Raw genomic sequence first — 16,107 nt, 5'->3', positions numbered from 1 at the left:
CAGTATAAAAAAAAAAAATGTATTCACTAACTGAAAGTCGCTCTGTATAAGAGCGTCTGCTAAATGACAAAAAAATGTATAGCATGTTATTAATTCCTTATTAGCCTAAATGTATAACTATTCTTAGTTTTGTATTATCATCATTATTACGTTTTAATGTGGGCTATAAATAGGGCCATGATCACACTGTCATTCGTATCAGCCTACTTTGCTTAGGGCTTCATCGTAATAGCGTTATGTGAATATCACAACTGAAAAATAAAAGTTAGCTTTCTTTGATCAGAGTGAGAGATGGATTCGCAGACTAAGGCTGCGCCGATGCGCGTGCTCGTCACGGGCGGATCCGGATTGGTCGGGAAGGCCATCGAGCACGTGGTGAAACAAGAAGGCGGCTGTCTCGAGGGCGAACAGTGGACCTTCCTCTGCTCCAAAGAAGCCAACCTCGTGTAAGTTATGTCACATAAACCTCATATTCTCAGCAGAGCTGGTCTGAGGCTTGGTCGTTGCAGATAAAAATGACCTAATCTATATAGAGATGCCATGATCCCATAGTCTACATGCCCGAGAAACACCAGCATGTCTGTTCTACATAACATATTTCTATAGGAAATGTATGTCACGTTGCACTGTATGAAACCCTGGTTTAAATATTAGTAAATTCCTGTTATGACCCTTTTGCTTCTGGGACTGGTTTTGTGGTTCCAACAGAAACGAAATGGATAAAAGAAGTCCAAAAAAGAAGTTCACTTATTATATTCTCTGCTATTCAATTATTTTCTATTCAATTCTATAGATAGATGGATTGATGGATAGATACAGTATATAGGTAGAGTTTCTATATAGTTCCTGTTGGAACCACATTAAATGTTTAGCTAATTACATTTGTGCATGCATACTTTTATGAGATTGATGTGTTTTCCATTAAATAGGATGATGATGATGATGATGAATGATGACAGTTGTACAATGTTCTGCCAGAGATCTACAACAGACAATAGCAGTTTTTAAGAAGTATCGGCCCACCCATGTCATCCACCTGGCTGCCAAGGTGGGAGGACTCTACCTTCAAATGAAGGAGAACCTACACTTTCTGGTGAGATTCATTATCTAACTACCCAGTTTGTTTCAATACCTAGGCTATATGTTTCAGTCCTAAAGTACATTTGTTCAATCAGGGATGGGACTAGAAATTCGGACCGGGCATTTCTAACTCACCGGACCATTTTTTTCCTCAAAGCTCCCACACTGGCCCATTTTTTAACCTAGAGGCCCCAATTGTTAACCAAATAATGATCATTCTGTACAAAACCCCCAATTTAGTCAAGCCGATGGGCTGAAGATGGAACCAGCCCACCTGGCATTTTGCCTGAACTGTCCAAAGGTCGGTCCGTTTCTGTGTTCAATTCTGTCGAGTATTTTGTTCAGATCAGTGACTTTTGGTCCCATAGCCTAGTATAATATTGAATGACACAAAACCGATACATCGAAACATACTATATGACTAAATATTTGTGTGTACTGTATTTGTTCTGTGTAGTTATGTCATATACAGTGTGTTTGTTTTGTGTTGTTCAGTACGTTTGTTGTCACAGCATTGCCGTGAAATGGTTTGTTTTATCTAGCTACCGGTTGACTGTAAGTAGCTCTGGAAAATATATTCTGCTAAATGAACTAAATATAAATGTCCATGTTTGCCTGGCTGGGCAACAATCTAGGCTGACATTTAGTTGAACTTGTCAAAGCGAAGTTTACACAGTGACTTTGTTGCCACACTTCTTAATCTTATTCCGAAAGGGTATTAATCCATCTGTGAGGAGAGTTTACAGGGGAGCTTGTTATCACAGTATCCAAATACATTCTTTGAATTCATTTGTGGGAAAACAAGTTATTGTGTAAAGCCGTAAAACGGGTTTGATTGAATTGAGACCACAGTGTTTTGCCTTCACAGAGGGACAACCTTCGCATCAATGACAACGTGCTGCAGACGTCTCACGAAATGGGCGTCATCAAGGTGGTGTCCTGCCTGTCCAGCTGCATTTTTCCTGACAAGACCACCTACCCTATCGATGAGAGCATGGTGAGTTGAACAACCAATAAGACCCTATCAATGAGAGCATGTTGAGTTTAATACAAAAATACTAGGGTTGCATCGCATGGCACCCAATTCACTATATAGTGCATTACTTTTGACCAGAGCCCTAATGGCCCTAGTCAAAAGAAGGAGATCAACAGTATAGGAAGCCTATGTGCCCAGTGACAGTATAACTACTGTATGTTTGGGAACCTCTGGCCCTTCAAAATGTGATTTTTAAGAAAAGCTGGTGTATGATCACTCATGCTTTCCTCCCCTTCACACAGATCCACAATGGGCCTCCACACGACTCAAACTTTGGCTACTCACATGCCAAAAGAATGATTGATATTCAGAACAGGTGAGCTGGTGACTAATCGGTTACCTGTGCAGGTACATTAGCACACAGTTTAAAGACCCACTCCAGCCTCCCTAGCACCTCATTTATCACCTGATTTACTTAACAAAAGGTGCATTTCAGTAGCTGGTACAGGTCCCTCATTACATGACACAACCTAGCTAGCACATAATGTTCTGAGAACCATATGTTTCTTAGAGCTTGGTGAGAGCGTGGTTGTCCAATGTTTATTTTCATTATAACCTTCCGACAATGTTCTGGGAATCGTGCAGGATACTGTTAGAAATTGCGTCAATTCAAATCTGGTATTAGGAACAAAAGAGGTCAACACGACTTCTAAGATATACTAGTTATTTTAATTAATGCATAAATCTTCAATGGTAAATATGATGTTTCGTATATACGGGCTCTCTGAGATGTCTCGCAGGACACTCCAGACAACTAACACATTGTTTCAGAAACAATACCCAAATACTCTGACAGAGGGAATTTCCCACTTCTCTGCTGGCCAATTAGAGTAGAGGACTGAGTGTGGTTTAAACTTTCTCAGCCAATCCGTTGGTTCAGGGGTTGGTCTCATCTCCTCGGCGCCATTTGTTGCACACTTCAGCCAGGCACAAGATTATCATAACAACCTATCATAGTGAGAAGAGCCAGCTCCCTTAGACATCATTCCTATGTCCAAGGAAGGCTCACAGATCACAAAGAACCAGTATAGTCTAGCATTTGAAGACACAATCCTTATCTTATTTTACCCCCTAAAACAGCTCTTCACATCAATCACAGCCTCCCCAGGTGTCACAACCTATATTAGCCCAGTCAAGAATGCATTCTTTCTAAGTTAGTCATCCCATCAATTTAGGAGAATAATAAATCCCCAATAGTCCCCCTTTTCACACCTAATAAGGTGTGATTCAAAAATAAGAAAACACAGATTGTCATTCATTATAATACAATACAAACAAAAAATCACACTTTTATTAATAGGCCATAATGATACTAAAAAATTCAAACCCTCAGTCCATCTACACCCAACTTGCAAATTGTTATCAGTCACCAAGGAACTTCAAACCATCACATAAGGAAAGACAAACATTCACATGATTAACTTGATTAATAAAGCATAAAACACAGGATTAATAGAACACAAAACATAAGACTATTAGAACATAAAACACAAACAGAGAAGTATATTTTGGCCCCCTTTAGACACCCTCTAGTGTCACTCCACCAAGCCTGGTAGGTCATATCCTCCATTCCTAGGTTGGAGTCCAGGATTGGGCCATATCTCACCATCTGTTGGGAAATCACCTTCCCCATCTCCTTTCTCACCAAACCTCAGACACAGGAAATAAGACAACATCCACAAAGAACAAGTATACCCATAGAAGCTATAACTTCACCCAGAATAGTTACAACAATAGTTTTCCATTTATCAAATATGTTATCAAACCAACCATTTATGGAGCTATCAATATCAGAGTTCTCAGCCAGTTTGTTCGTCAGTGTAGTTACTCCCCTGAAGCTCTTTTGTCACTGACCCGTCCGGTGCTATATTGTTTGAGGATGAAAATACAGCACATAGATCCAAACAGAACACAAACTCCGCCCCTCTCAGCCAGAAGCATATCTAAAGCTATTCTATTCTGCCTTGTCATTAAGATAGTTGCCGCTGTCTGCTCATCTAATCCCTTTATTGCATCACGAGTGTGGTTTATAAATCTTTGCTGGTTATAGTAAATATAATTTATCCAATCTACGTTTTTATTAATTGTTGACCACCAAAAAATACTTGATTCAAACTCAACTGCGATCTGATTCCTAGCTTTGAAATGTTCTGGAACCTCTCGAGGTACTCCTATCCCATCACAGGATCCTTTCATCAAAGGATCCCGGGAGGAGGTCCTACTTTCTACGTGACAACTCACCAGTCTCTGACACGTTTGATTGTTTACATATGTAGTTGAGTTCACAATCAGTTATCACCACACAACCATCAGATGTCAGCACGGGCCTGGTTTTAGTTCCTACAATCCTCTGGCTGCAACAAAGAGGAGAGATTAGTCATGTTCTCTTTCAGTTGTGATATTCTCTGTGTAGGAGCAGAGCTAAGATGCCCTACTCTATATCCTATCTTACTAGTCCTAGAAAAACAATTAGAATCCCCTGAGACTTCAAACGTAGGCAACCTAGGTCGGAATGACTTTGTTATCGGGGGATACAGATAGTTCAAGTTACTACAAGACTCTTTCACCACATTCCCAGGTGGCTTGTATGGAGGATAAACCTGTTTTTGCGTACTTCAGACTTTCAGACAGTACCTACCCTTCTATGGGTCGCACTGCCATTTCTGGTAATTCCCTACCCTCACAACACTACACCTGTCCCCAAACTGTGCACGGAGACCTACACATCCCCCACGCTCTCGACATGAGCAACTACATAGTCCCAGGATGTACACGGCGACACACATATAGTGATGTCCTCCCCTAAAGTCCCTAATCTTCCCCTTTCCCTACGTCTAGCTGTCTCCTATGCCTTCATAGACTGTGCTCAGGTATTATTTTATCAACTTGTATTAGGTTAACTACTACTTTTGGCTGATCAGAAGGGTTTGAGTGTGTTAGGAATATGGCCCCCACAATCAGACAGCTACCTACCGTCAGGAGACCTGTGAATCCCCACCCTTGCCCTGAGAACATGTCAGATGCCAACCCATTACTTCACCTTCTACCAAACTCACACAGGGATGATCAGACAGGGTAAGGGAATCTTCGTTAAGGAGCCAACCCCCGAGCCCTAATGGTGATCGGATCTTTCTCCTAACTCTATGTTTGTTCATCAGGTGTAACTGGGTTTATCTTTTTGCAGTGTGTGACATGCACCCAGATGGATCTAATAGGACTTGATAGGGCCCTTCCCAACAGGCCTGCTTCCAGTTTTTCTTCTTTTAGGGACTGGATCCACACCCAGTCTCCTGGTGTGATAGAGTGGGTCACCTTCTCCTTTAGTTCACCTGTGGGGCACAAAACCTCTGACATACAGGTGTGGTTAATAAACTATCTTCACACATACATGTTCAGCTCTCAATTTCTATTGTTGTTTTTTCTTTTTAAGTATTTTTATTTAATCCTATCAATATTATTTAATCCTATCACTCCCCCTTTTTGACACATGATTTGCCCATGTGTCAATATTACCACCTTTCTAAACCATTCCTTATGTAATTTATCATCCTATTGCCATGCCTTTCATTTTTGGGATTATCTTTTGCTTCTTTATTGCTCCTCCCACTTCCTTTGTCTTTTATGGCAGTTAAATTCAACTTTCATCCAGTTCAGAATCAATTAGTAATCCAATCAATCAATCTCTTTATCTTGTAAAAACACTTATGTTTAGTTCAAACTCTGTTCTACCCAGGCTCTCCCGGGCTTGACCTGAAGACTAATTGTTGGACATGACAAGTCTATTTTTTAAGTCACCTAAGTCTTCTGTCTAGCAACAAAGAATAAAAATCTCTATGTTCATGATTAACCCAGTTATATCTAATAGCCCACCAAAAAACCTCATCATCTTTAATTCACTACCAATGTCATATCCCTCATTACTCTCTACCATTTGGATAACATCCCTGATGTATGTATGCCTCCTTAGAGTTCCAAATGATTTTACCATGGGCTGCCATTGCCTTCCCATAGATAAGATCACTTAATTTACCCGTATGCAGTACATAATGGAGTACGCAAACTTTACAGCACTTTATCATTAACAAAAAGCTCATCATTTGTTTTTTGTTTTAACGGTTTTGGCGCTTTAAATATAGCAGTTTTCCTGGATGAATTTAACATTCGCCCCTCCTGTGTTATAGTGTGTCCTAGGTAAATGACCTCACTCTACCAAAGTTGAAGTTTCTTTTTGCTCACTTTGTGTCCCTGTTCTGCCAGGAAGGTTAACAATTGGATTGTATCCCTCTTACATCCCTCCTGAGTGGGATTAGCCAATAGAATATCATCTATATAAACTAACATTTGCTTCCTTCCCTAGGTTCAAACTTTCCCAAATTCTTAGTTATAGCCTGGGCTAAGATTGTAAGACTTTCTGAAACTAACTGTAAGTCCATGACCATCCTCCAGTCGGCGCTAGGTGCCTCCTTTCTACCAGGAAATATTGGAGAGTTTCATTGTACCTCATCTCCAGGAATTATCACCCCCCCCTTAAGTAAATGCTCAAATGTAGGTGTTATCCCTTTTATTGCTTCTGGTTTCATAGTATATTGCTTTTGGTATGGTCTATTATCGAATCGAGGAATCACTTGTACTGGAGCTACCCCCTTAATTAGTCCTACATCTGTTGTCCTTGTGACCATAATTTGAACGGAATTGCTTCTAACTCAGCCTCCTGTTCCTAAGTTAAGAAAATATCTTCCTGTCATCCGTTAAAACTTATCTCCAGATGGACACTGGGCTGGGTTTTTGCTCTCAAATTAACTTTCTTCTATATCTCCCAGTGGAGTGGCCATACTGATCCCCATTTGGTGTATTCTGCCAGTCAGTAATGTTTTTCCCCTGTTTTATCCATTTACCTAGTGATAACCATTCCTCTGAATGTTCTTTCACTAGGGAAACATGGGGGCTCCACCTTTCTCTGTACAGCCTCTGGCTCTGTGAACCCATTTTAACCCAATTTGAAAAAACAACAATCACAAATAGCCAGGCCTCACTCAATTTGATAGCTCACTTTTATGACCTAAATACTGCCTAACTGAGATGAGCTAATCTCTTTCTCCTAGTTATAATCTAAAGATGGTAGTACACACAAAACATGATAGATATTCCCAGTCTTAACCCATGAATAATTGTTTGTATCATTCTAATTCCTCATATCTAATCCAGTAAACCACTCAAAATTCCTAGAGTATACAATGATTATTTAATTGATTAACCTAACTCTGCTACATGTGATCTCATCTCAAATGATCCATTTATCAATTATTTATTCAACGCCCTAGGAAAATCTGTCTCCCCTTCTATTGTTCCTGTCTCCCCTGTAAATGTCATATTTGAGTTTTTAGCCAATACAATCACGGTTACATCAAATGTTCCCTCATTTAATGGTATTTTCTTCCTAATATAACTTCCCTAAATGAGATTAAATCCCCTGCCTTCCTCTACTATCCTTATATCATTACTGGATCAATGATAATAACCGTAACAACTATCAACAACAATTGTGTATTTTTTCTGATAATGCTACAATTGTAGCCTATTCCATCACCCCAGTCCAAAATATAAGTTTATGTAACAAATCCATAACCCACCACAGGCTGGCGCCATTCCCCAGCACAACAGCCAATGCATACTTTCATCCTAACCAAAATAAATTATCGTTTTAAAATGGTCCATCTATCTTGTATTTCCCCGCTAACCCATTTCAGTTCGCTATTCAATTTACTTAACTGTTCTCTCTGATTAGGCCCTAATTAATAAAACAAATACTTGCTATCGTTTATCAGCATACGTTTAATGATGTTCCTACCATCTGAACTGTACTGCCTCTCACCCTCCCCTTGCTCCTTCGGGGAGAGCGCATGGTAACCTTATAACATATTTTCATAGACTTTTCTAGAATACTTCTATTTAAGCTATCTAATTCAACCTTTCACATTTCTCAATCCACATAGTAATCTAGGTATATAGCCCCACTGCGAAAGCTTTGTCTACTGTCCCTACCTGTGTTCGAACCAGGGACATCGCCAGTCACTCCACACCATCTGCGATGCTCTCAAAGTAACTACTCCCATTTCATAGAGCAAGTGACGTCACCAAATGAAAAACGCAGTAGCTTTCACCTCAGCAAAAAACTCTCTCTCTCTTTGATTCCCTATTGAATAAGTTAGTTTTTCTATTTTACCCCTAAACACGCTCGCTACAAATAGTCCATTCAACATTACCAAACCAAATACTCATCGTACCCATTCAATCAACACATCAGCCGTGGAATTTACACTCATAAATGCAGATTGTTACTCCATGCCTTGAAATGATAAATAGATTTCCACTAATAGTACCATTAATGATCTCATCTTACCCTCTGACACAAAATGAAGTTCCCTCACTGTACTACGTTAGCTCTACCATGATAATTAGTTCAATTTAACCCTCTATTTGCTTTGTACTATATTATACATTACGTCTAAAACAACATTACTTATGGTCAGTTTATTCCGCCATTATATTATCCAACAACGCCACAATCTTTAACTCATATGGGGCGGCTGGCAGTTTAGTGACCAATAGCGCCGCGCCAACAACCGAGAGGTCTAAAAAAAAAAATCTGCCGATGTGCCCTCGAGCAAGGCGCTCAACCCCAATTGCTCCCATAAATCGCTCTAGACAAAAGTGTCTGCCAAATTACCAAAAATGCAAATGTAAACATTCTCTACTTTCTCACCCACGACGCTCGGGTGAGCAAGTTTAGAACATTTCTCGTCAGAAACCCACATGCGTTCCCAGCCATCTCCCAGTCTTTTCATGGCTCCAAAAGCCACACTTTCGCTCTCTCCAGCCCCTCCCCTCGCAACTCTACCTTTTTGAGGAGCTGTGAGGAGCTGCTTCTCGTCCCAGCGCGCCTCCAATATTCCGCCGTTACTCAAAGCACTCCAGTCCATTTATTTAAATCAAATAATTCCCACCTAATTAGTTAAAGTTGGTGCACGTTTATAAACCGAATTATTTCGGTCTAATTGTTTAACCAGTATTTTGCACGGTCCAACATCAAACGTTAAATCAAATAATAAACCAAATAGTTTCGACACAACTATTCAAAAGCAGTATTATGCTATTTCAAACACCAAACGTTATATTTCAAATATATCAATTCAAACGTTTTAGTTCAGTCACACTCATTCATCACTTTTCATTTCATGTTTTCGATTGTCACTGACGGGTTATATGGTTTGAGTAACCACAAATCCAACATTTATTCCCAAATTATACCGTTTGGACAGCCACAGACGTCTTAATATACAGGTTTATTATTTTTAATAACCCCTATTCACTATTTTATTTCGTCTGTGATCATTCGCACACTCATGCATACAACACCCAGTGTCCCCCTGACTCTATCCGTATCTAGCCTTCTGATACGTGTCAGTAGCGTAACACTATCTAAAATGTAAGTGGCCATTATGATCCTAGCCATATCTTCAGTGGATATGTGCCACAACGTTACACTTTAATAAATTAATCCCTGTATCTCACGGTTCCACCATTTGTGGTCCAGAGACTTCAGTATTTTCCTCAGAACCTAGCCATATCTCTTCTGGATATGTGTCTCAGAAACAATACTCAACTAAAATTTTGGCGCTCCTCTGATCCTGGCCATATCTCATGGATATGTGTCAGTAGCCAACGCCCTTAGCCAATAATTCCCTGTATCTCCAGTTCTCACCCCTGGTGATCCTAGCCTGGAGACTTCAGTATTTTCTCAGAACCTAGCCATATCTCTTCTGGATATGTGTCAGAGAAACAATACTCAACTAAAATTTTGGCGCTCCTCTGATCCTAGCCATATCTCTTCTGGATATGTGTCAGTAGCCAACGCCCTTAGCCAATAATTCCCTGTATCTCCGAACCTTAGCCGTACCCTCGCAGTTACGGACCTTGCCGGTAGATGTCAGCATTGTCTCCTGAACCTAGCCGTATCCATAGTTACGGACCTTGCCGGTAGATCAACACTCTCTGGTACCATGGTCTAAACATCACATTTATCACAGGTTTGCATGTCACAATATTGTGCTTATCTACTCATATTAGTTTCATAATTTAGTTCACTTACATCAGACAGTTGTTTCACAAAATTAATTTGGATAAAGCCAATGTGCAGATCTTCAGTTATTTAACAATAGGTATCTGCTTACCTTTTTAGAAGCCCGGGCAGTTTGTGAAACATACGGTTCGATGAAAGAGTTGACCAAATGTGCCGGACATTACCCAGCAAAGTCCCTTCTACCAGACCGCGTCGGGGTCACCAATTGTTAGAAATTGCGTCAATTCAAATCTGGTATTAGGAACAAAAGAGGTCAACACGACTTCTAAGATATACTAGTTATTTTAATTAATGCATAAACCTTCAATGGTAAATATAATGTTTCGTATATACGGGCTCTCTGAGATGTCTCGCAGGACACTCCAGACAACTAACACATTGTTTCAGAAACAATACCCAAATACTCTGACAGAGGGAATTTCCCACTTCTCTGCTGGCCAATTAGAGTAGAGGACTGAGTGTGGTTTAAACTTTCTCAGCCAATCCGTTGGTTCAGGGGTTGGTCTCATCTCCTCGGCGCCATTTGTTGCACACTTCAGCCAGGCACAAGATTATCATAACAACCTATCATAGTGAGAAGAGCCAGCTCCCTTAGACATCATTCCTATGTCCAAGGAAGGCTCACAGATCACAAAGAACCAGTATAGTCTAGCATTTGAAGACACAATCCTTATCTTATTTTACCCCCTAAAACAGCTCTTCACATCAATCACAGCCTCCCCAGGTGTCACAACCTATATTAGCCCAGTCAAGAATGCATTCTTTCTAAGTTAGTCATCCCATCAATTTAGGAGAATAATAAATCCCCAATAATACCCAGCTAGCACATACATTTCTGAGAACCATATGTTTCTTAGGTGGGAATTTCAGTACTTCAGCATAACGTTTCCTACAGGTTTCCTCATGGTTCTATTTAAAGTAATGTTCTCAAATTGTTCAGAGAACATTAAGAAACAACATTCTTCTGTGGGAATTTCAGTACTTCAGCAAATCAAATCAAAATGTATTTGTCACATGCGCCGAATACAACAGGTGTAGACCTTACCGTGAAATGCTTACTTGCAAGCCCTTAACCAAAAATGCAGTTTTTTGAAAATAGAATTAAGAAAATATTTACTAAGTAAACAAAACATATTTTTTTTAAGTAACAGGTTTCCTCAAGGTTCGATTTAGTCATATTCTCAGAACATTAAGAAAACTTTCCATAAAAACCACAAGAACGTTCTAAGAATGTTATTTATAAACATATACATTCTGTTCTCAGCATCAACAAAACTCTCTATCCTCTATCTTGTTAAGTGAGTTCAGGTATGTTGGCCCCACTCACTAATTGGCCACACCTGATCTTTATGAGTGCTTGTTTTATTTGAAATGGGATCTGTTTGAATAGACTAAAATGAACAGCTTTGTATAAGTTACAAAATATGGCATGCTAGCTAAATCCTGGTGGCGCAGTTGACTAATTCCATAGATTGCAAACAGAAGATCATAGGTTCAAATCTCACTGGGTCCGTGCCACAATAAAAAAGAGATGTGTTTGCATGATTAATGCCTAAGCAAATACATTTCCATGTGTCCCATCTGTGCTTGGTGTTCAAAACAATTAACCTATCATAGCAGTGTTATTAAAAGTTTTATTGAAACATGTTCTCAGAACGTTATTTAATTACCTTCAAAAAACCTATAATTTCTGTTCTCAGAACATTAATAAAACCTCCCAGGAAAACTTTCAGGGAACCATAGGAAAACGTTCTCATAACTTCCCTGCAACCAAAAAATGAATGTTCCCAAAACAGGCAACATTTTCACTTTCGTTTTCAGAACGTTTAAAAAATGTCAGTTTCACCAGTCAGGAAACTTATGGCTTTGTTCCCAGAACCAATGGGAAACCAAAAACGTAGGTTCCCACAACTTCCAAGGAACCAAATATGCTAGCTGGGAAGTGGGGGGTGGGCCTTTCCTCTTTTGTCCTCTATTGCTCTTCTATTGTTCTGGGAAGCAAGGGGGAAGGCTAATGACATCAGTGTGCATCCAATTTCAATTTAAGGGGCTTTATTAGAATGGGAAACATGTGTTTACATTGCCAAAGCAAGTGAAATAGATAATAAACAAAAGTGAAATAAACAATACAAAGTTAACAGTAAACATTACACTCACAAAAGTTCCAAAAGAATAAAGACATTACAAGTGTCATATTATGTCTATATACAGTGTTGTAATGATGTGCAAATAGTACAAAAGGGAAAATAAACACAGCCGTTTTCCATCATCCCAACCCCTTGACTTGCCAACTCCTGCCATTGTGTTGAAAAAAACACAATTTTGCAAAAAATATATGTTTTTACCCTTAAGGGTGTGTACCTTTTACTGTATGTATACTTGGAATATTGTTTTTCAACGGGAAAGTAAAAATGATTGTGTGTGTGTTTGTGTTTGTATGTGTGTGTGGGCTTGATTGACAACAGGGGATACTTTGCACAGCATGGGCGTCGCTACACCGCCGTAATCCCGACTAACGTGTATGGTCCCTATGACAACTTCAACTTTGAAAATGGTCACGTGCTGTCGGCACTCATGCACAAGACACATGCTGCTAAAAGTAAGTAACACACACACTACTTGTACGCACTCACGCAAATACACACACACACACACACACACACACACACTTACTCCTTTCTACTCTCCTTCTGACAGAGGAGGGAACCCCTCTACAGGTGTGGGGCTCCGGAACACCCAGGAGACAATTCATCTACTCTCTGGTATGTTTAGTGAATTACTCTGTGTGTGTGTGTGTCAGTGCATGTCAGATATGTGCGTGTATGCATTACATCAGTGTGTGTGTGTGTGTTCTCTCAGGATGTAGCGCGTCTGTTCCTCTGGGTGCTGCGGGAGTATGATGAGATTGACCCCATCATTCTCTCTGGTGAGTCCAACATGGTGTGTGTGGGTGGGTGGGTGATCAGTCAATGTGTGTGTACAGTATGCAACTGGACCAATCTCCTTTGACACTTGTCTCTCACAGTGGGGGAGGAGGAGGAGCTCTCCATCAAGGACTCCGTAGAGATGATCGCAGATGCCCTGGACTTCAAAGGTCAAATAGTTGTATCCTTCCATAGGCTGTATACTCCTGATAGGAGTTGCCCCCAGGCACAGATCTACGATCAGCATATCCTCCCCAAATCCAAACCTCAAGTTTGACCTTAGATCAGTGTCTAGAGCCAATCTAGTAGAATCCTTAGTACAACACCAGCAACCACATCTAGAGGTTCATTACACCTGTTGGACTGACAGACTTACAGTTGTAGTAGGTTAAAAGCCCACTCGGGCTGGCTACCCCCCATATCTGTTGTACTGTAACTATGTAATCTCCCTGTCCTTTGCCTATTGTGACCCTTGACCTATGACATCAGTTCGACACCAGCAAGTCAGACGGTCAGATGAAGAAGACGGCCAGCAATGCCAAGCTGCGACGCTACCTCCCTGACTTCACCTTCACGCCGCTCTCTGAAGGTCAGAGATCAAAACACTGAGGGATGCATTTTCTGTCCAGAAAACAACTCAATATTGTAGTGGGAATTAGTTGCCTTGTAAATAACACTGACACATTACCACATGATATTTGATACCTATCCGGTTATCAATAGTTTTATGATTATGATGAAAGGAACGTTCATGGTAATTAAACCACTCTTCCAAAATGCACAGTATCCATATATGACAGATTGTGTCTCTCCTCCCCTACAGGTATCAAGAAGACCTGTGATTGGTTCGTGAACAACTACGACATAGCCCGAACATGAAGACCAATGAAGATAGAGACATGAAGATTGTTTAATGAAAAAGACTAGGGCTACGTCCCAATACTACTACTGTGCCTTCCTTCTCTTGTGTCCTTTCCTTCATGTCAACTGATAAGTGAACGTTCTGGATAGGTTTCACCATATGGCCGGTTAATTTCTGTCAGATCAGTGGTCATGAAGGAAAGGCACACAGCACTCACAATCTCTGTGAAAGTGGAGGCAGGTATACCCCACCTTGTTGTTCTCCCCAGCACTGTCTGGAAGCAATTTTGGATCCTCTCCTCTATTTGCACCGTTGATGTCAGGGATTGACATTAAGGTCTAAAAGGCTCTTGTCCATCGGACAGCAGTATATTTTTGGTGGTTGCCTGATGATTATTGTCACTTGCCAGAAAATTGTTATGTAGTTGTTTACATGCAAAATGATCAATTAAAGGGATACTTGGGGATTTTGGCAATGAGGCACTTTATCTACTTCCCCAGAGTTAGTTGAACTTGTGGATACCATTTTTATGTCTCTATGTCCAGTATAAAGGAACTTAGAGGTAGTTTCGTGAGCCAATGCTAACTAGCATTAGTGCAATGACTGGAAGTCTATGGGTATCTGCTAGCATGCTAGGAAGCAGAAAAATCTGTTTGGATGCGTAACTTTTGCAGAGCGTGAGACCCTCCGACAACCTGGTTGTAATTGTACCAGCTCTGGGGGAGACTTAGATTTCAAAGCACAGCTCACACCCGAGAGCAATAGGATATAGTATTGGCTGGTGCTCTGCTCGCCCTGACCAAAAGTTACGCTTCCAGTGTAGCAGGTCAAAAAAGCCCCAGTGTAGCCCCTATGTTAGGCTACTGAAATTCAGCTTTAAAAAATCACCTGCCTAATGGGGCAACCACAGAGCAGGTTCAACTTGTCCGGCGGCCATAAATGCCATCAATTGTCAGTCTTTCACTTAAACAATGGGGATGAACCAGAATGATCAATTTTAGGCTAGGTCTTCTCAGAGCAGGTTCAACTTGCCCGACTGCTCAGTTCACTTGCTCCAGGCAATAGGGCAACCCTTAAGGTCAATCCCTGATTATGTCCTTCCCTGACGGTGGCTGAAACGGTCCAGCCACCTGATCACCTATGACTACCAGTTACTATGAGCAATACTGCAGGGTAATGTGTTTACACTCAAATATATCACATTTTTATTTCAATATCTAAAATATATAGTTGAAGTGTATGATCTATTTGTGATTGAATATTGACAAAAATATTAAAGGGCTTTTTCTTGATGTAAGAATGAGGTGTCAGAGTCGTTGAGGAGAGTGATACTGTATTTCTCACTACAAAACAACAAGTATAAGCCTACAGTAAAGTAGCCTGGATCTAATCATTGGAGCCAACTGTTTCTCATCATTCACTGGCCTTGGTCCAGACACTGCAGATAATAATACTGGTTTGTATTAAAAGAAGATAGACACACCATGTGATTTATCTGGGATGAACATAAACTAGAAGAATAGGCCTACCTATGTAGAGCCATCAGACACTGTAATATAAAGTCAACTTCCTGAAGAATTTTGAGATTTATGACATCGCTGTCGCTCCATGTCATTGTAAAAAATACAATCACTCAATCGTAGAAACATGAGCGGAAGAAGCAGGTTTTTAGGAGTCACGACAGTTTCTAATGTCAACAGGGTTTGACGATAACACTGAGGAAACCAAGATCAGTTTGGGATCTGCCAGTAATCATGCCATTAATAGACGGTCAGATGTGCCATTAGTAGATTTGACTCTACTTGGCACATCTTAAGCAATTTTCCTCAGCATAGGAAGAAGCAGGTGTACCATTAATAAGCCTACACCTGTCATGTCATGCTGAATAACGATGAATGACTCATGACTTCTGTTTAACATGGTTTCTCACTACACAACCACTTCTCTATGGCATGAAGAGCTACAGTCCAACAGTAGACTGTCACTGAAGTAAGTACACACTACTCTTATCCAAGTAAGTACACACTACTCTTATCCAAGTAAGTACACACTACTCTTATCCAAG

At 40.4% G+C, this 16,107-nt stretch overlaps 1 protein-coding gene across 2 annotated transcripts; it reads left to right on the top strand.

The window, feature by feature from the left end:
* The first annotated feature begins 286 nt into the window (after nt 1–286).
* LOC311144873 (GDP-L-fucose synthase-like) lies at nt 287–15,334 on the top strand. Of its 2 annotated transcripts, XM_084181034.1 has the most exons (10): nt 287–446; nt 979–1,093; nt 1,949–2,077; nt 2,359–2,432; nt 12,722–12,855; nt 12,954–13,018; nt 13,116–13,182; nt 13,282–13,361; nt 13,670–13,769; nt 14,004–15,334. In XM_084181034.1, exons 1-10 carry the CDS (start codon nt 292–294, stop codon nt 14,057–14,059), a joined length of 975 nt encoding a protein of 324 aa, XP_084037160.1. In that variant the 5' UTR covers nt 287–291; the 3' UTR covers nt 14,060–15,334. The 2 variants fall into 2 exon arrangements, with proteins under 2 accessions (XP_084037160.1, XP_084037161.1); XM_084181035.1 differs by lacking the exons at nt 287–446; nt 979–1,093 and adding an exon at nt 1,385–1,635.
* Nucleotides 15,335–16,107: the final 773 nt, after the last annotated feature.

Source organism: Coregonus lavaretus, assembly GCF_964263955.1.
Source record: "Coregonus lavaretus genome assembly, chromosome: 17".
NCBI classification, from domain to species: Eukaryota; Metazoa; Chordata; class Actinopteri; order Salmoniformes; family Salmonidae; genus Coregonus; species Coregonus lavaretus.
This window is presented reverse-complemented; position numbering and strand designations above follow the sequence as displayed.

Coding starts and splice junctions, on each gene's coding strand:
- LOC311144873 (XM_084181034.1), top strand. CDS start 292: ATGGATTCGCAGACTAAGGCTGCGCCGATGCGCGTGCTCGTCACGGGC. Junction 1,094..1,948: donor AGGAGAACCTACACTTTCTG/GTGAGATTCATT, acceptor TTGCCTTCACAG/AGGGACAACCTTCGCATCAA. Junction 13,362..13,669: donor ACTTCAAAGGTCAAATAGTT/GTATCCTTCCAT, acceptor CTATGACATCAG/TTCGACACCAGCAAGTCAGA.